Source organism: Lissotriton helveticus, chromosome 10, assembly GCF_964261635.1.
Source record: "Lissotriton helveticus chromosome 10, aLisHel1.1, whole genome shotgun sequence".
NCBI lineage: Eukaryota > Metazoa > Chordata > Amphibia > Caudata > Salamandridae > Lissotriton > Lissotriton helveticus.
In genome coordinates, this window is record NC_136071.1 from 27,431,673 (window position 1) to 27,451,633 (window position 19,961).

Sequence of the window (19,961 nt, forward strand, 5' to 3'; positions counted from 1 at the left end):
TGGCACAGTAGGGGAAACAGCTAAACTCCAAGGCGTTGGTTAAGTGCTTACAGGACCCACTCACAGTAACTCAATGACTGACCACTAAAAATAAAAGACGCTACACCAGTTTAGAAAAATACCAGTACCTTTTATAAAAATTCTCTTTTGTTCTTTTCTTAGGCAAAAGCAGTACACTTTTAGTTCAGTACAGATTTCATATATATCACATCAACTTCAATACTTTTCTCAATTCAGTGCAGATCAATCAAAGGTACATCACATTTGAGGTAAATTACTATCAGTTTCACAGAATGCTTCTTCACTTAGTTGTTACAGAAGGGAAAACTCGCTTTACACAATCTTGGCATGTACATTACCCATCTGCACTCAGGGCCCAGGTCAAGCTTGTCAGACTTCGACCCCCAGCAGCGTTGTTCACAAAGCCCACAGCCAACTATATAGTTAAAGAGGAGACAAGGTACATTAATTAGGCTTCCTTGGGACTATTCTACGGCTACTCCTCTCCTGTAATAGAACTGACTCCGAGTGATTAACTGCCTGGGAAGTTGTTGTGACTGAGCTCTGTTCGTTACCGGCACCCTATGGCCAAACTTGCACCACTCCTACGCAAGGCACAAGAACCTCATGCTTCGTTTCCCTTTGTCACTGCTCCCCCTGTTATTAGCTTGATTTTAACGGATACTAATATACTGAGAGGGTTGATGGCCAAGTTCCTCACGTTTCTATTCCTGACGGTTCATTAGTTTTTCAGTAGTTTTTCCCAACACTGCCGCTTCAATGCTCTGTGTCAGCCGGCTCTGCCGCCTCCCGCTTTCCCTCGTTTCTCCCCCGCTTACTTTATCTGAAGGCAATCCGGCTTGAGATGTCCTCGCGCTCGGTTGTTCTCTCCTAGCGCTGAGGAAGTCGGCGTCGGGGCGGGGAAAACGGGAAGGGCTTACTCTAGCCGGGGACGCTCCTCTGGCGGTTCCGTGGCGGCGCTTCTGCCTCCTTCCGCGTTACCTCAGGCCGAAGCTCCGCCTCGGGCGCACCTCCTCTGACGCGCCGGGTCCTTCCTCCTGGCTCCGGACTCCGCCTCGGGCGCACCTCCTCTGACGCGCCGGGTCCTTCCTCCTGGCTCCGGACTCCGCCTCACCTCCAACGACGACTCCTCCCGTCAACACACGGGACAGCTGGGCATTTCACTCGCGTGTGGGTCAGGCTTGATGACGGCGCTACACACAGGTAGGAGCCTCAGCCGATCTCACCGCCTTTCTCCACAGTGTGAGAGCTGGTCTCGAGTGGGGTGAATGTGGCTGTCCTCACTCCTCAGCCAGACAATACAGCTCTGGATCGACGTCCACCTGCTCCGCCCACAGCCTTCAGGGCAGGTGTTCAGGTCACCCACAAGGGTCGCTTTACAGCAGTTTGCAAGGGTCTTTTCAACACATGACCCGGTGATTTGAAATCTGATCACAATGTCTCTGGTCACAATTAATGGATGACGTGACAGTGGGGTTTGGTCAGCCTGAAAGGGGGCACTTCCCAATAACGCGACAGCCGGCCCACAGGTCGATCTGGTCACCACTGGTGCGCAATCCTCCTCCACAAGTCGCCTCTCTCCTCACTGGTCACTCCTGAGACTGCACAAAATGGCTGCTGGTCACTGGCCTTTTATAGAGTGGCCTGAGACCTCTGGAAGCCACTAGATGTTTCTGGAACCTTCCTCATGTTAGTCTATGGGTCTGTCCTCCTGGAATGTCCGTTATGGCAGTTGGTGGACACCATTTTAGGTTCATGAGTGTCCCTAGATTTTCCAGGAGCTAGACTAGGCCTCACAGTGTATGAAGGGAAAATGGCGTCATAGTCAAGGAACACCTAGCCCCCTGACAGCACTGAAAAATCCTGGTGGACATAAAAAATAAAAATAGAAACACTGGGAGGCTAAGGGGGACAAAAATAAATCATGATGGTTAGAACACCCCCAGATGCAGACAGGTCTAACACGCGTCCCCCCCAGCTGAAAGTGGGGAGAGCTACCCAATCCCTTGGGAGTTCTCATCACTAAGGCGGAAATACCTGGATAGACCGTCTGCGTTGGCATGGTCCAATCCAGGCCGATGTTCCACCCGAAAGTCCATTCCCTGTAGGGAGATGGACCACCTTAACAACTTGGGGTTCTCCCCCTTCATTTGCATCAGCCAACGAAGGGGCCGGTGGTCAGTCTGAACCAGGAAGTGCGAACCAAACAAGTATGGCCGCAACTTCTTCAGAGCCCAGACCACCGCAAAGGCTTCTCGCTCAATGGTACTCCACCTCCGTTCCCTGGGGAGTAGTCTCCTAGACAGGAAAACCACGGGTTGATCCAAGCCCTCATCATTTAGCTGCGATAACACTGCCCCAATGCCATGTTCTGACGCATCTGTTTGGACAATGAATTCTCTAGCAAAATCAGGGGCCTTGAGTATTGGAGCAGTACACAATGCTTGCTTCAAGGTCATGAAGGCTCGCTGGCAAGCCTCCGTCCAGACTACCCGTCGGGGTTGTTTCTTGGAAGTAAGTTCAGTGAGGGGTGCCACAATGGTGCCATACCCCTTCACAAAGCGACGGTAGTATCCAGTGAGGCCCAGGAAGGCTCGGACCTCAGTTTGAGTCTTGGGGGGCTCCCAGGCTATGATAGCCTCAATCTTTGCCTGGAGGGGCTGCACCGACCCTCTGCCCACCAAGTGGCCTAGGTACACCACCGACCCCTGCCCGATCTGACACTTGCTGGCCTTGATTGTCAAGCCAGCCTGTTGCAGGGCATGAAGAACAGCTTGCAAGTGTTGCAAATGATCCTCCCAGCTGCTACTGAAGACAGCAATGTCATCCAGGTTAGCAGCAGAAAAAGCTTCCATACCAGAAAGGACCTTGTTCACCAACCGCTGAAAAGTGGCAGGGGCGTTCTTGAGCCCGAAGGGCATCACACAAAACTGGTACTGTCCCTGAGGTGTAGAGAAGGCTGACCTTTCCTTCGCCCCCTCAGTAAGGGAAATCTGCCAGTACCCTGAAGTTAGGTCAAAGGTACTTAAGTATTGGGCTGCTCCCAGCCGGTCAATAAGTTCATCCGCCCTAGGGATGGGATGAGCATCTGTCTTGGTTACTGAATTTAGTCCTCGGTAGTCCACACAGAATCTCAATTCAGGTGTGGTGCCCGGCGGGGCAGCTTTCGGTACCAAAATCACCGGACTAGACCAAGGGCTACTAGAAGGTTCAATCACTCCTAGCTCCAGCATCTTAGCGACTTCACTTTTGATGCTGGCCTTCACCTTGTCCGACAGCCGGTAGATCTTAGACTTCACAGGTGGGCTGTCTCCTGTGTCCACGTCATGGGTACACAGGTGGGTCCTACCCGGGACAAGGGAGAACAGAGGAGAAAATTGCTCCAGGATCTGACGGCAATCTCTCTGCTGTTCAGGAGTCAGGGATGGTGAGAGAATCACTCCCTCCACTGACCCATCCTTTTCTTGAGACGAGAGAAGATCAGGGAGAGGTTCACTTTCCTCTTCCTCTGCTCCATCGGTCACCATCATTAAGACAACCTCGGGCCTCTCATGGTGTGGCTTGAGGCGATTGGCATGCAGTACCCGGTGGGGCTGTCTCGGGGTCTTAAGATCCACCAAGTAAGTGGCTTTACCCTTTTTCTCCAATACCTCAAAGGGGCCTGTCCAACGATCCTGGAGGGCATTTAGCTCTCCAGGTTCCATCACCCACACGTTTTGTCCAGGCTCCAGTTCCACTGGGTGAGCATTGTGGTCATACCACTCCTTCATAACTGCTTGGCTGGCTTCCAAGTTGTCAGAAGCTTGCTTCCACAACTTGGCCATTTGGCTCCGGAAGGCCAGCATGTAGCTCACCACGTCCTGGGGAAGCTTCCTGGGAGTCTTTTCCCATCCATCCTTCACCAGGCTGAGAGGACCCCGTACAGGGTGCCCGTACAAAAGTTCGAAGGGGCTGAAGCCCACTCCCTTCTGTGGCACTTCCCTGTAGGAAAACAAGAGACGGGGTAGGAGGACGTCCCATTTCCTCCGCAGGCTCTCAGGCAGACTTCTTATCATGCCTTTCAAGGTTTTATTAAACCTTTCCACAAGACCATTGGTTTGTGGGTGGTAAGGGGTGGTAAACCGATAGGTAACACCGCACTCCTTCCACATAGCCCGCATATATGCTGAAAGGAAGTTAGTCCCCCTGTCGGACACAACCTCCTTGGGGAAACCCACTCGGGTGAAGATCCCCATCAGGGCCCTTGCCACTGCGGGTGCAGTGATGGTCCTCAGAGGTATTGCCTCTGGGTACCGTGTGGCATGATCCACTAAAACCAGGATGAACCGGTGACCAGCTGAAGTTGGTGGATCCAATGGCCCTATAATGTCGATGCCCACCCTCTCAAAGGGGGTGCTAACGACAGGTAGTGGTTCCAGGGGAGCTTTTAGCTTCACCCCTGTTTTCCCACTGGCTTGGCAAGACACACACGTCCGACAATATGTATCGGACGCCACTCTCATCCGAGGCCAGTAAAAGTGGGGGACAAGCCGGGCAAAGGTCTTGTCCTGTCCTAGGTGTCCTGCCAATGGTATCTCATGAGCCAGTTCCAAAAGAAAGGCTCTAAAGCATTGAGGGACCACCAAGGCCCTGGATGAACCATGTCCAGGTGCCTTGGGCTCACTGTAGAGGAGTCCATCCTCCCAGTAAATCTGGTAGCTCCCTACAATGTTCCCTGCTGCCTGGGCTTTGGCCTGTTGCCGCAGCCCCTCAAGAGTAGGACACTCCTTCTGAGCTTTGCAGAACTCTTCCCGGGAAGGACCTCCCTCCACATGCCATTCAGTAGGGATGGGTAGGTTCTCCAAGGAAGCAACTTTCTCCCCTGTGGACTCCAGATCCACCTCCGCAGGTGGCCTGTCTGTCTCACGAGGTGGAGATGCCGAGGCAGGGTCCTCCGGCCTCCTGTCCTTCTCTTCTCTGGCAGCCGGCTGGGCCATTGTTCCAGGCTCCAGCGTAAGTGAACTCCCCCTTCGGGTAGTCGCGGACCTTGTGCTGACACAGGCCCAGTCAGGGGGTCCCAACATCTCAGAATGAGTCTGGTACTCCACCCTCCTCCAAGCATTGTGCTCCATATCATTTCCTAACAGGCAGTCAACAGGCACGGCAGGGCTTACGGCAACTCGAATTGGGCCTGCAACCCCTCCCCACTCAAAGGGAACCTCGGCCACAGGATAGTGGCCCAATCTGCCGTCAGCCATCACGGCGGGATGGAGTACATCTGGGATGACCTGCTCTGGAGACACCAGTTGACTCCTTACCATAGTCATACTGGCTCCTGTGTCTCTCAGAGCCTCCCCTCTACGGCCGTTGATGGTGACCCACTGCTCATACTTGGTAGTATTAGAGGGCAGTTGGGTCTTTGGCACCATCTCCTTATCACCCAGGGACACTAAAGTGACACCCGCCCGCTCCCCTCCGTTACCCAAAGGCATCTCCTCCCCGAGCACTACACTAGTTATTCCCGGGGCTTTTCCTCCTGTGGGAGGGGGTGGTCTTTTTGGGCATCTCAAATCTCCTTTATAGTGTCCCACACCACCACACTCGAAACAATGAACAACCCTTGACTGCTGGCTTTGGCCAGGATTAGGGTTGCGAGGGGGGTTACTCTTAGGGATGAATCCTCTGCCCCTTCCTTGTGAAGTATTTTGTGGACCTTTTGAGAACTCCCTCTTATTATCCCCGCCCTCTTTCTTCTGGGGGGCGCCCTGTCCAGACTTCTGGGAATCCCCTCCAGTCCCCTTAGATGACACCCGGGTACTAGCCCAGATGTCCGCCTCCTCAGCAAGCTTCCTGGGGCTGGTCAGCTTGCTGTCCACCAGATGCTGGCGCAGCTCGGGAAAACATTTCTCGAGTAGGTGTTCCTTGAGTATGAGGTCATATAAACCTTCATAGTCCCCTACCTCGCTGCCTTTCACCCAACCCTCCAAGGCCTTCCTGGCGTAATCCAAAAAGTCCACCCAATTCTGTGTGCCTAGTTTGTGGCTACCCCGGAACTTCTGCCTATACTTCTCAGGGGTTAGCCCAAACTTCCTTATCAGCGCCACCTTCATAGCAGGGTAGTGGGTTTGCTCGCGCTGCTCCAGGGCCAACAAGGTATCCCTGCCAGCAGGCGGCATGTATTTATACAACCCACCCCCCCAGTGGGCTTCCAAGATCCCATGGGCCCTCAATGAGACCTCATAGGCGGCTAGCCATTTTGCAATATCATCACTTGGTACGTAGCTAGCCATGACATCTTTGGGTAAATAGGGTCTGGGTTCTCTGGTGTTCACCTTGGTTTCGCTGCCACCATTTGGAGTGATGTTAGGGGCCTGGAATTCGAGTTCTCGTAGCTTGAACTCATGTTCCAACCTCCTCCCCTCCCTCCTTTCTTCCAACTCCATTTTTGCTATTTCCCACCTTAACAGTCTTTCCTCTCTCCTGTCAGCTAACTCGGTTTCTGACAACCCTCTCGATGACACACTGCTGCCCTCCCTTGAGGTTGCCTTGGGGCTGATTGACATCTCACCCACCCCCGGGGGACATTCCGCAGTCCTATCAATGACAGTACCTCTGTCCGATTCCTCCTCCTCTACCATTCCCTCCATGTGCGCTTCCACCCAGGCTCGCAGACTAGTACGGAGCTCTTCTCTTTTGGCCCCTCGCCTAACGAACACTCCCCTTTCCTGAGAGAAATCCTTGAGCTGTGCCACAGTATAGGTCTCCAGCTCTGACATTTCGAATTCCATCTTGTCAGTGAAAAGTGTGGATAACCACCCCGAAGTAAGTTACAAGGATAGGAAACTCTGAGGGTCACCTCCACCCACCACCAGGAGTAAATTTAGAAAAAAACAAAATTCAGATTAGGAGGGCCGCAGGGAGAAAACTCCAGGTGTAGTCCCGTGGTAAGCACTGCGTTAATACTAAGTGAGTGTAAGCACAAATCCGCAATCCCACCGCTGAAACACCAATTATGTTAGACCTAGGGTATCCTAGACTACATAGGGTAGCCTGGCACAGTAGGGGAAACAGCTAAACTCCAAGGCGTTGGTTAAGTGCTTACAGGACCCACTCACAGTAACTCAATGACTGACCATTAAAAATAAAAGACGCTACACCAGTTTAGAAAAATACCAGTACCTTTTATAAAAATTCTCTTTTGTTCTTTTCTTAGGCAAAAGCAGTACACTTTTAGTTCAGTACAGATTTCATATATATCACATCAACTTCAATACTTTTCTCAATTCAGTGCAGATCAATCAAAGGTACATCACATTTGAGGTAAATTACTATCAGTTTCACAGAATGCTTCTTCACTTAGTTGTTACAGAAGGGAAAACTCGCTTTACACAATCTTGGCATGTACATTACCCATCTGCACTCAGGGCCCAGGTCAAGCTTGTCAGACTTCGACCCCCAGCAGCGTTGTTCACAAAGCCCACAGCCAACTATATAGTTAAAGAGGAGACAAGGTACATTAATTAGGCTTCCTTGGGACTATTCTACGGCTACTCCTCTCCTGTAATAGAACTGACTCCGAGTGATTAACTGCCTGGGAAGTTGTTGTGACTGAGCTCTGTTCGTTACCGGCACCCTATGGCCAAACTTGCACCACTCCTACGCAAGGCACAAGAACCTCATGCTTCGTTTCCCTTTGTCACTGCTCCCCCTGTTATTAGCTTGATTTTAACGGATACTAATATACTGAGAGGGTTGATGGCCAAGTTCCTCACGTTTCTATTCCTGACGGTTCATTAGTTTTTCAGTAGTTTTTCCCAACACTGCCGCTTCAATGCTCTGTGTCAGCCGGCTCTGCCGCCTCCCGCTTTCCCTCGTTTCTCCCCCGCTTACTTTATCTGAAGGCAATCCGGCTTGAGATGTCCTCGCGCTCGGTTGTTCTCTCCTAGCGCTGACGGCGGGGCCTCTGAGGAAGTCGGCGTCGGGGCGGGGAAAACGGGAAGGGCTTACTCTAGCCGGGGACGCTCCTCTGGCGGTTCCGTGGCGGCGCTTCTGCCTCCTTCCGCGTTACCTCAGGCCGAAGCTCCGCCTCGGGCGCACCTCCTCTGACGCGCCGGGTCCTTCCTCCTGGCTCCGGACTCCGCCTCGGGCGCACCTCCTCTGACGCGCCGGGTCCTTCCTCCTGGCTCCGGACTCCGCCTCACCTCCAACGACGACTCCTCCCGTCAACACACGGGACAGCTGGGCATTTCACTCGCGTGTGGGTCAGGCTTGATGACGGCGCTACACACAGGTAGGAGCCTCAGCCGATCTCACCGCCTTTCTCCACAGTGTGAGAGCTGGTCTCGAGTGGGGTGAATGTGGCTGTCCTCACTCCTCAGCCAGACAATACAGCTCTGGATCGACGTCCACCTGCTCCGCCCACAGCCTTCAGGGCAGGTGTTCAGGTCACCCACAAGGGTCGCTTTACAGCAGTTTGCAAGGGTCTTTTCAACACATGACCCGGTGATTTGAAATCTGGTCACAATGTCTCTGGTCACAATTAATGGATGACGTGACAGTGGGGTTTGGTCAGCCTGAAAGGGGGCACTTCCCAATAACGCGACAGCCGGCCCACAGGTCGATCTGGTCACCACTGGTGCCCAATCCTCCTCCACAAGTCGCCTCTCTCCTCACTGGTCACTCCTGAGACTGCACAAAATGGCTGCTGGTCACTGGCCTTTTATAGAGTGGCCTGAGACCTCTGGAAGCCACTAGATGTTTCTGGAACCTTCCTCATGTTAGTCTATGGGTCTGTCCTCCTGGAATGTCCGTTATGGCAGTTGGTGGACACCATTTTAGGTTCATGAGTGTCCCTAGATTTTCCAGGAGCTAGACTAGGCATCACAGTGTATGAAGGGAAAATGGCGTCATAGTCAAGGAACACCTAGCCCCCTGACAGCACTGAAAAATCCTGGTGGACATAAAAAATAAAAATAGAAACACTGGGAGGCTAAGGGGGACAAAAATAAATCATGATGGTTAGAACACCCCCAGATGCAGACAGGTCTAACAGGGATCATTTAGAAAATGCATGCTATACCAAAAAAAGGAAAATTCTGAAAAGATTGGTTGCACAGGTTTCTAACCGTTTACTGTGCTGGACACAAGAGAGTGGCGGACTTCAAGCCATAGGAAAAGTAATAAACGAAAATACACAAAGCGGGAAAAGGGTGCGGTACTACAGGCTGTTACTAGGTGTCCCTCTGGACCTGTATTAGCCACATAAGGTACTGCGCCCTGCAATCCTGAAGAATCCAATCAAAAGCACACTGATGAGTAAATGTGATCCTCCTCAAATGCAAAATAATGTAACTTATCCATGCATTAGCTCACTGGAGGCCGGAGTTTAGTTTTTGATGTGCTTTCTGTTACACATGGGCCACACAGTATGAAAACGGAATTCTGATAGTTTGGTGAGGATTGTGTCAGGAAAAGAATCTCTTACTGCAGGGGCTCCCGCCAAGCAAAACAAAACAGGCTCTCCATTTATGCTCCCTTTTCTAGAGCTGCACGTTTACGCATTAGTCCTTTTCTTCTGTTGTTGCAGTGTCGTGGCACCAAAGTAATAGGGGCAAGGTGTTCTACTGTGCCTGACACAAGGGAGTCTCTGACTCCCAGCACTAGCATAAGAAATACATAGAAAATACACAAAGCAGGGAAATGGTGCAGTACCACAGGTTACTAGGTGTCCCTCTGGAGTGTGAAAGGGACCTCCATTAGCCACATAAGATACTGCACCCTGCAATCCTGAAGAATCCAATAAGAAGCACACCGATGACTAAAATGTCATGCAGTATAAAACAAAATACCAGTACTGTTTGGTGAGCATTGTGTCAGGAAAAGAGAAACACTTAAATCAATGGTTCCCATCAAGAGTTAATGATAGCCCAGGAAGACCCTGGCAAGCAAAGTCTTCCAATACGTCTCTGTTGATGCTAACTGGCAAGCTACCTGACCTTACTAATTGTATGCTCGAGTAGGAGAGCAATGCCCTCCATGGCTGAGCAGCCATCACACAGAGCTTTTGTTGCGGTGCAGCGAGGAGCGGGAGAAGTAGAGCAGACGCTTCGGTTGTAGGAACCTTGGATGCTTTTATAACTCGGGCAACTGGGATTCTGGAAAAAGAAATTGCTCTTACAGAAAAGCGATTATCATTAGATCTGTTAACAGGGAAACGGTCTTCATTAGGACGTATTGGTTCTATAACTACGCCTGATAAAAGCATCATAATCAACCCTGTACTCAGTCCAAATTTATCTATTAATGTAGCCTCTCAATTAGCATCTCCTAACAGCCTGGTGGACTGCTTAAATGCAGACTGATCAAGTATTGTTAGTGGGGGTAGCATTCAAAATTGTAACCTGATTCATACAGCGCCTATACCGGCACAACTCCATGTTCCAGAACTCGACCAAGAAGTAATTGAAACTTTTAAAACAAGTAAACGGAAAAGAGGAGGGGGCCATAATAAGGGTAGCAGAGCTAAAACAGCTAAAACCAATGCTTATCGAGTTGTGGCCAAATCCGCAAAACAAAGGGGAACAGCATCTATGGATGTTGAACCCACAAACAAATCTTGCCCAAACGATGAGTTGCTCCTTAACATTGAAAAGCTGGTTAAAACTCTTTTGATGCCTTTATTGGAAAGAACGAAAATAATAAATTTGAAACTGGACCAATTAGAACATCTTAGATCGGTTAACACCGATTCCCTTGATATATTGGTTAAGAACAGTGAGGGCATTGAGAACTCGGGTGGCAAACCTACTGCTATAAAGAAAGTAGGCTCAAAGAAGCCAGTAGGGGTGTTACAAACGGCCACAATTACTGATCCTGGTAAAGCTGCATCTCAAATAGTCTCAAACAACCCCACTCTGGCGGCTGTTGTAGGTGGCAATCAAAAGCCTGCAGTGGCTGCTGCATCTGCACCAAAGTTATCTGTACCTAAGCAGGCGGTTATTACTAGGCCTAAGGTAATACCACAACAGGGTCCTATAAACCAAGGAGTAAAAGCTCCAGTTAAAAGGGCGGTTTGTGTAAATCTACCTCCTGAGTCTGCCCCTTTCACAGCTATATTGACAGGAGTGCCAGGGGCCAGGCCCAATCAACTGGAATCAAATAGGGACCTTAGAAACAAGGTAATTGTTTGGCTTAACAAAAATAGACCGCTTCGCCCTGCCTCTAGGACAGAAATTCTAAATGTTAGAAGGGTTCCTTGGGTGGGCCCAAGTGACAAAGATTAGGAGGGGGACTGCATCCTCATAAATTTTAGGGATAATTGGGTTAAGGATTTTATTTGTCATGCACCAAGGTTTGGTAGATTGGGGGACATACAATGTATAGGTTTAGAATATTTCTACCCCAATCTAAAGCATGTTCTCTCCCATCCACCCCAAAACTATCCTAGAATGAGATTCCAGGGTGAGGAATATCTTGGGTGGACACCAAATGCTTTGAACCATTGATGGGGTTGGAGGGGATAGACTGACTACCAACTAGCCAAAAGCTCACTGAACCGTGTGGTGAAGTGGGTAGTTTTTTAGTGGAACATAAGAGTGAAAGATTGAGGGGTGATACTAATGAGGTGGCATCAACTTGTATTGTGCCGACTGAAAATCTTGTTGAAAAAGAGGTTTGTGACATTGTAAATTGTGTGTTAGACTTGCCTGACCTTAGGTTGGATGTGGCCACGCATATAGATCCATTAGGTGACTCGCCGGGGGAAACGGGGCTTCGCCTGATTTCGTGGAACATTGCGGGTCTCTCTAGGAGGCTACAAGATGATGCATGGCTGAATTATGTAGGAACCCATGATATCGTGTGTCTCCAGGAGACATGGAGTAGAACTGACCGGATCTTGATGGATTCCAATCATTTAATGTATTAGCTGTGCCATCGCAGGCAGGCAGGGCAAAAGCTGGTATCATGACCGCCATTTCTCTTAAATGGAATAATTTAACAACATCTAAGATAGTGGATACCCCCGGTATCAATTACTTTTGTTACAATCCCTGTTTCCCGTCCCCCTGTTGTTGATTAACTGGTATTACAATGTCTTTGATAATTATGAGACCGCTGTAATTGTGAATTTGCAGTAGGATATATCCAAGGCGCATAGTAATTTACCTTCATTATTTATTTTATGGGTTGGTGATTTTAATTGTTCCTTGTGCAAATTTGGTGAGTCAAATGTTTGTGGTTTGGTAGATCTAAATGATCACCCTATGCAACACTTTAAGCATACACCTCAGGGTGACGCGTTAAACAATATTATTGTCATCAATGACTTATGCATAATGGAATCATGGGTTGCCCCAAATTCACTTCCCATACCAACTTTCCAGGGAACTGGAGGCTCTATGATTGTTATTGATTTTGCTATTGTATCTAGTAGCCATTTACATTATATTGATAAATTTGAGACCCATGTAAATCCGGTGAGCGATCATAATCCTCTAACTTTAACTTTGTGCCCTCCTGTTACTACAAAGCATCCAATGTGGGACCAACCAATAACATATAATAGGAACAAAGGTGTTACTTTGAAGTGGGAGAAAGTAGATGCAATTGGGTTGGAGGTAGAGGTCTTAAGTGCCAATAGTTCTGAAATTAAGTTTTGTTTATCACCAATCACAGACCCTGAAAATATAATCAGGAATTTTGAAATTTTGTGTGGGAATGTGGCAGAGCATCTTAAAAAACCAATGGTTAATAAACAGTCTAAGGGCTTTAAATGGTTTGATGCTGTTTGTTCCGCAGCTCAAAAATTATTAAAAAGGGCCTTGCAACAAAAACCAAGGAATAAGGAGTTGGTATTAACTGCGAGAAGCACCTATAAAGAGGCAATTAAAAAACGGAAGCTAGATTTAAAAAAGCTAGCTTGGGATGACCTAGAGAAAGCCTCAGATTTGAAAGATAGTAGGCTTTTCTGGGAAGTGATAAATCGTCCTTTCCTTTTTAGTGATGGCAAGGATAATATGGTGATGCAGATAACGGGCGAGACATAGGAAGCCCATTATGGGAAATTTTGTAATCCTAAGTCTGTACCCCTTATAGGTCTGCAGGATGAAATAAAGGAGGTGGACTTCCCGGTTACAGCTTCCCTGCTTAATTCTTCGCTTACACTCCTGGAAGTGTAAGAGGCCTTGAGGAAAGGTGTCCCACTAAAAGCCCCTGGCCCAGATGCGGTGCCGTTGGACTTTTTTAAACATAATACTGTTGTATGGGCTACATTGTTATTGAATGTATTTAAAGCAGCTATTGTTGGTCGCATTCCCCTATCCTGGAAAGAGGCAGTGGTGGTGCCGATTTTCAAGAAGGGTGAGAGGTGCGACCCACGTTGTTATCGCCCTATATCACTAATTGACGCATCATGTAAGCTTATTGTGGAGGATAATTTTGGCCAGATTGGAGACATGGGCAGACTCCGTGGGCCTAATTGTAAATTCCCAATATGTGTTTAGGAGAGGAAAGGGAACGACCGAACAGTGTTTAAATTTGGCACTAATTATGGGTAAGTACATGAAGGCCAGGGGTTCTTCTATCCACCTGGCCTTCATGGACTTATCCAGTGCCTTTGACACTGTTTGCAGAAACAAACTGTGGCAGATGATGGAGGACATGGGCTTTGAAGAACCCCTGGTTACCCTGCTCCGAGTACACGCTGCTACAACTGTGTCCATAAGATTTGGGTCGGGGGGGGGGGGACTAAATCTATCCCCTCAACCGAGGGTGTGCGACAAGGCTGTATTTTAGCGCCTTTTTTGTTCCTAGTTTATACTAATGGCCTGGAAAAGTTTTTGTTGGAACATTGCTCGGATTTCCCAAAAGCAAACGGCAAGAAGATACCTATGTTATCTTATGCCGACGATACAGTATTAATGACTCTTACAGCTAATAGTATGCAGACCTGCTTGGATGCATTTAACAACTTTATGCTGGACCTGGACCTAAAGGTAAACTTTGCAAACTCTTTTGCAATGGTCTGTGGTCCCAAAGGGACAAAAACCCGTAAGTTCATGGTAATTAATTCTACCATTGACAAAGTTGACAATTTTAATTACTTGGGTAATTTATTTAACAACAAACTGAGCTGGGTTCCTTTGATGAAGGCGCGTGTACAAAGTACTAGCCGATCTATAGAGGGTCTATTTCGCTTTTGCAGTAAATTAGGACAAAAACCAGTTCCACACTTAAAAACCCTGTACAGAGCAAAATGCCTATCTGTGGCCACTTATGGGGCAGGGGTTTGGGGGATAGTAAGCCCAGCCATGATCCAGGTCATGGAAAATAAATTTCTAAAGTGTTTGTTATCAATCCCACCAGGTTCATCTAATAGTTTCTGCCACACTGAGATGGGAATGGAATACGTGACTGACATCATCCGCGTTTCCCCTTTACTATTCTGGGGTAAAGTGTGGTTATCAGAAGACCTTCAGCTCTCAAAAGATATCCTCCGGGCCTGTAAAAATCTTGAACATGCGATGAAGATCCGATGGCTTTCATATGTTAGTGACACTCTGCATAGAATTGGTTTGGGCCATTTGTATGACAATCCCGAAAATATGCAGGGGGATATAAAATCTTTAATTAAAACAAGTTATCGTAATAGCTTAAGTATGTTACATTCAGATCAGCCAACAAATTGTTTGGGTAAATTGAAGGTCCAATTTTATTTAACATTTACTACTCATGTGCAATGGCACTTTTATCTGACAAGGTTTAGATTAAACACACTCCACTTTCTTTTTGCCTTTCCAAAACAAGGGGTTTGGTGTGAGAGGCTGCCCCCTTGTCCTTGTGATAACAAAACCAGTCAAAATACTATTCATTTTGTCCTTTTTTGTTCTCTTTATAAGGAACCAAGAAGCAGGTTTATTAAGCCTATCCTAAAAGTCGGCGACCATGTAACTATAAAGAGGGTTATGACTATTTGTTATCGTTATCATCACCTGGAGTATGCTGCCCCATGTTAAGCTTCATACGACTGTCATTACAATTTAGGAAACGCATTGTTAGTTTGGTTAAAACCTTTTTTCATATGTTGGCGCAATTGGTTATATGATATAATAATATTCTTTGGTACAGGGTGTGATTGATTGATAAATGATATGTAATATTTGTATAAGTTCCTTTTGGACATTTTTACTTCTATTTTAGATTCTTATGTATAAATTGTAGAATGAATTATCCTGTCCTATTGGTGTCAATATGCTTTTAAATTAAGGTCTGTATACTTTTGTGATTCTATTATTTTGAATCGAATAAAGTTTATGAATCGAATCGTATTATAATGTTTCCAAAACAATGAGCCAGCCTGCACTGAGCAACACTGTGTGCGGGGACAGGTAGTGCACCTCATCCTCCGTTAGCCTTCAGCACTTCCCGTATGAAAGCGTTGCTGATAATTTTGGAAGCCTTGATTCACTACTCACCGTGATCAATTTATTCGTAATATAAATATGTTTAGAGTCCATGCACATGGATTTCAGCCGCGCTCGTTGTGTGAAGTAACTGCATTTTCGTCAAACGACGTAGTGCTGAAGGAACACCGGTTTGCGGGGACAGGGAGGACATAAAAATAGGGCAGGAGAGAGGGTGAAACAAACAGAGTGAGAGGTGGATGGGCAACAACAGTGTAACATAAGGAAAGTGCGCGTGCGCTCTGCAAAATTAAAAAGTACGCAAAAACAAAGGGAAAAGTACTACAGAGGGCGGACACCCGTAATAGGCCAATATTCCAAGGTAGGAGCAAGACACAAGAAGGTGGGACATATAACGCTAAGCAGCCGTATAGAAACAAGCTATTCAGAACGATGCAACCTTTAACAAGTCAGAAGAGAGGGGCTGAATTGAAACCCACATACTGAACACAGCATGACTCGAAGAGACAGCGCATGCACTGCCTAGGCAAGACCTAAAAACGAAAGGAACGAGGGAAGGGCCGGAAGCACAGAAGGGAAGAGAGCAGATGAATGCCCAGCAGTGGTAAGAAAATTAAAAGCTTTCCTTATGTGGGCTTTGAAGCAACAGCATGGGCCCTATGGCAATTTCAGCGTGCTGCAAGAGATTAGCATCGTAGGACTATTTATTTATTTGCAAAGTTTTATATAGTGCGCTAAACCCGGAGGTATCGGAGTGCTTTACATGAGGCTCAGCGAGTTACAGGATACATAATTATATCAGTTTGAATCAAGAATCACAGCGGGAGGAGGAGGCTGAGGGAAGGAGACCCGAACGGGGAGACGAGGAAAAACAATGTCAGATGACCGGCTGGGTATGTGACGACCACGGGGCCAGACTCCTCTATAGCTGTATAGGACAGCTCCACCGGGCATCGGCCAAGGTTGCCCGGGCTTTGCGGTAGGTAAAAACTAACTGTTTTGGTATCCGCCCAGGGGGCGTCGTTGTAGTTCCATCGAAGGGGGAGGGAAAGAGACACAAACGGGGAGACGAGGAAAAACAATGTCAGATGACCGGCTGGGTTGGTGACGGCCAAGGAGCCAGACTCCTCTATAGCTGCATAGGACAGTTCCACCAAGTATCGACCAAGGTTGCTCGGACTATAACCGAAGCTGCTGGAAGTATGCAGCAGGATTAAGCAAATTATGCAGCGCAATACTGCTAATTTTGAGATGGTATAACTCCATTATTGTGTTATTTTTTTCTTTTTTTTTTTGCAGAGTTTTATATAGCGCGAACTAGAACCGAACCGAATCAGTTATCAGAGCGCTTTACATAGCACCAGTTACGTTACATGAGGACACACTTTCATTTTTAGGCACGGGGAGATTAAGTGATTTGCCCAGAATCACAAGGGGTTTTTGGCGTTGTTACCGAGACTCGAACCAAGTTCCCCAGGTCCGAGGTCGAGCGCCTTAGCCGTTAGGCCAACCCCTCTCCCCACTTAACACTGTTTAAGTGTTAACACAGTTAACACTGTTTGGGCATTGATTGCACCTCTTTATTTAAGTACCAGTTTAGCACCCTAATATCGCAAAAAGGTGACGAGTCAAACTTTGCAAAGGGTCTTCCACTCTGAAAAAACAGGTGTTGCTGCATTTTCAGTAACCTTTAAACATTCAGATTTTCACAGGAGCAAATCTACACAAGCATATTCGCTCATGCTAAAATGCAGTTCACAAATATTTTCTAGGAGTACTCTTTCTTGGCCTACTTCTCTACATTCTTGTGAATTCATGGACACTGTATATATGCACTTAATGCAAGGATGTATACCATGGATGCACTTTTGATACTTTCTTTAATAATTGGGCCTCAAATTAGGCCTGGCGTCAACCATGACCTTTTGTGTTTAATACAATTCTGTCTCTCTCTCTCTCGGTCTATCAGTTTGCTTCACTGTGAGTAACCGTAGTCTGCTCTTTTACAAGGAGCATTTTTTTTGCTTTTGCCAATGCTTGTTAGAATGGTGAGTGCCTTGCAGCTCCCACACCGATAAGGTTTTACAAAAACCATGCCAAAACAAGTCACATATTGACAAAACCAAAAGCCTGACCACCAATTACAGATCTACTGGCTTTGCCAGTGCTCGTTTATTTTTGTTTCCCATAATCGTATTTAAACTGGTTTCACTGATTTTACATTAAACTTTGAAAACCTGTGTACACGTTTGTACTGGAAACACCGTCTGTAGTGCAGTCCGAGCTTACAACATTTACTTTTAGTGCTCACCCTTATAAGAAAGGCTTTGCATTAATGAACCATAAATACAAGTTTGAACAGCATTAACACATGGACGCACACATTACTTTAACTGTAGACAATGTCCTTCCTTGATCCATGATGATCCATAATGCGGTACTGTAAACTGGCAGCCAAAGGGTTTGTGCTGTAGGGGGTTGGGCCTACTTGTCCGAAGGACAAAATACACATGACAACTTGTTGCCCTTGACCCCAAACAATATGTCCCGGGTGTCGGTCTATAGGAATTCCACATCCCTGTGTCAGAGTCCTCGATTTCTTGGTATCTTGATGTACTCATCCCCTTAATCCAACAAGCGTAGACTAGCTTCACAGAGGTGGGGTGTATCCATAAAGAGGTCTCATGGTACGTGGTGAACTGTGTCATGTAATGGTTATTTTAAAAGGGGAGGGTAGAATGTAGTGCTGCACCCTTCTGTCCCATGATTCAACCTAAAAAAAAAACAAATCTTGCTACCAGAAACTTACTGGAATGGCAGAAATCGCACCCCTCCTTCTCTTTTCAAAGAGTGTGTTTGGGTCCCTACATGCCCAGTTTGCCTCGACCAGGCCCGACCCCTTGTCTTATTGTGCCTTCTTCTCTTCCCCCTCCTCCCGGCCCCTAACCTCTGGCCATGGGTTGACAATTTCACAACAGCCTGTCCCAACTTCCTCATTTCAGTGTGACTGATCATTGCTCACGCATTTCCTGCAACAGTTTTCTTCTTTTCCCTGTTTACAGAAATATCCACTTCTGTAAATCTGGAACACTAAGAATCATGTTATCATGGCTAGGACACTTAAGGAATATTTGTGTCACAGCAGCTGTGCTGCTTCACACCTTCCTTACACTGAACCCCCACCCACCCCACATCAGCTCTGTCCCTATGTAACATCTGCTACACTCCAGGCTTCAGTGACATTTTAATTATACCAGTGAAATTATTAAAATTCCACATTACACAGTTTTGTGAGTTAGTAGCTGGAGACTTGTTTGCACAGAACCATGACTTTTATGTCAGTGGTGTTCTTGCTTATAGTCTCACAAGATACTGAGAGTTCACATTTCGTTCTGAAAGTCTCATTCTTGTGAAATTTTATTCAACGTTTTCTACAAAAATTTCCTAATTTTGTACACCTCTCTACGCTATCCCACTGTACTCTATGCAAATACACCATGCACCACTACACTCTGCACCACTGCATCTACTCTGAAAGGTACTCTATGCCACTCTACTCTTTTCCACTAAATTCTACACTGCATCTACTCCGCACAAATGCACTCTACGCCACTCTACTCAACGCTACTCTACACCCCTGCACTCTGCCGCACTACTCCGCTCTATTACACCTAAAACATGTCTGTAGTTTTAAAGCTGCGTTGTTATAAACATGATTACTGTTAATGACACTGGTAGCAGATGTTATTACCCTAGTTAATGATCAGAAACTATTTACTTGACCCCGTACTTCAACCTTAAAGCTCTCTGCGGCTGCTTGTGCCACAGCACCCTTGTATGAGTAGTGTGGTTTTGATATACTGCTAGTCTAATACATAACCTGTTGCTTGCTTTCCTTTGCAGCTGAGCATTGAAGATTTCACAGCTTATGGCGGTGTATTTGGCAACAAACAAGACAGCGCTTTTCCAAATTTGGAGGTGAGGTCACTATCTTCACTTTATAATTGATCTGGGGGCCTTGAGCCCTTCTTACCTCAATTTCTACTTTCTGCTTTGCTTGAACCAAAGTGAGATGGGTGGTTAGGTTCCCTCCTCCCTTTTCTGACAGCCAGTAGAGGGGCATGCTCTTTCTTGTTTGGGTGTAACTTGCAGCAGTGTTTATCTGCAGTATTTGGCTGTGGACACACTGTTGGATGCTCTATAAATATTTCTGCAGTGGATTTGAGGATGTTATCTGCCTAAAGAAGTCGCAGCTAAAGGAATTGCCTGTTTTTAGGTCTAAGCGTACCAGATAGCGAAGTGGTCTGGTTTGTTACAGACATCTTGGGACTATCCAGAAAGCTTCCATGGGAATGCATTCAACTTTTACCTACCATTGGCTTTGTGGTTTGTAATTCACATTTTCTGGCTTTCTATTTGCTGGCTTTGTTTTAGGCTGTGCAGTGTGAGTTCGGCCACCCTAGGAGCAAAGCCTTTTCACATTACCTCCAATTGTATTCTTCCACCAGGGCTCCTTTCTGTAAACAGGCCTGTAAATCT

General features: G+C 47.1%; 1 protein-coding gene across 1 annotated transcript in view; it reads left to right on the forward strand.

The window, feature by feature from the left end:
- The window catches only part of ATP6AP1 (ATPase H+ transporting accessory protein 1), a 69,020-nt gene that overhangs the window by 9,023 nt on the left and 40,036 nt on the right, over positions 1–19,961 (forward strand). The window contains exon 3 of the mRNA XM_078664648.1: positions 19,326–19,400. Within this exon, the coding sequence (XP_078520774.1) occupies positions 19,326–19,400 (75 nt within the window). The remainder of the gene's footprint in view (positions 1–19,325; positions 19,401–19,961) is intronic.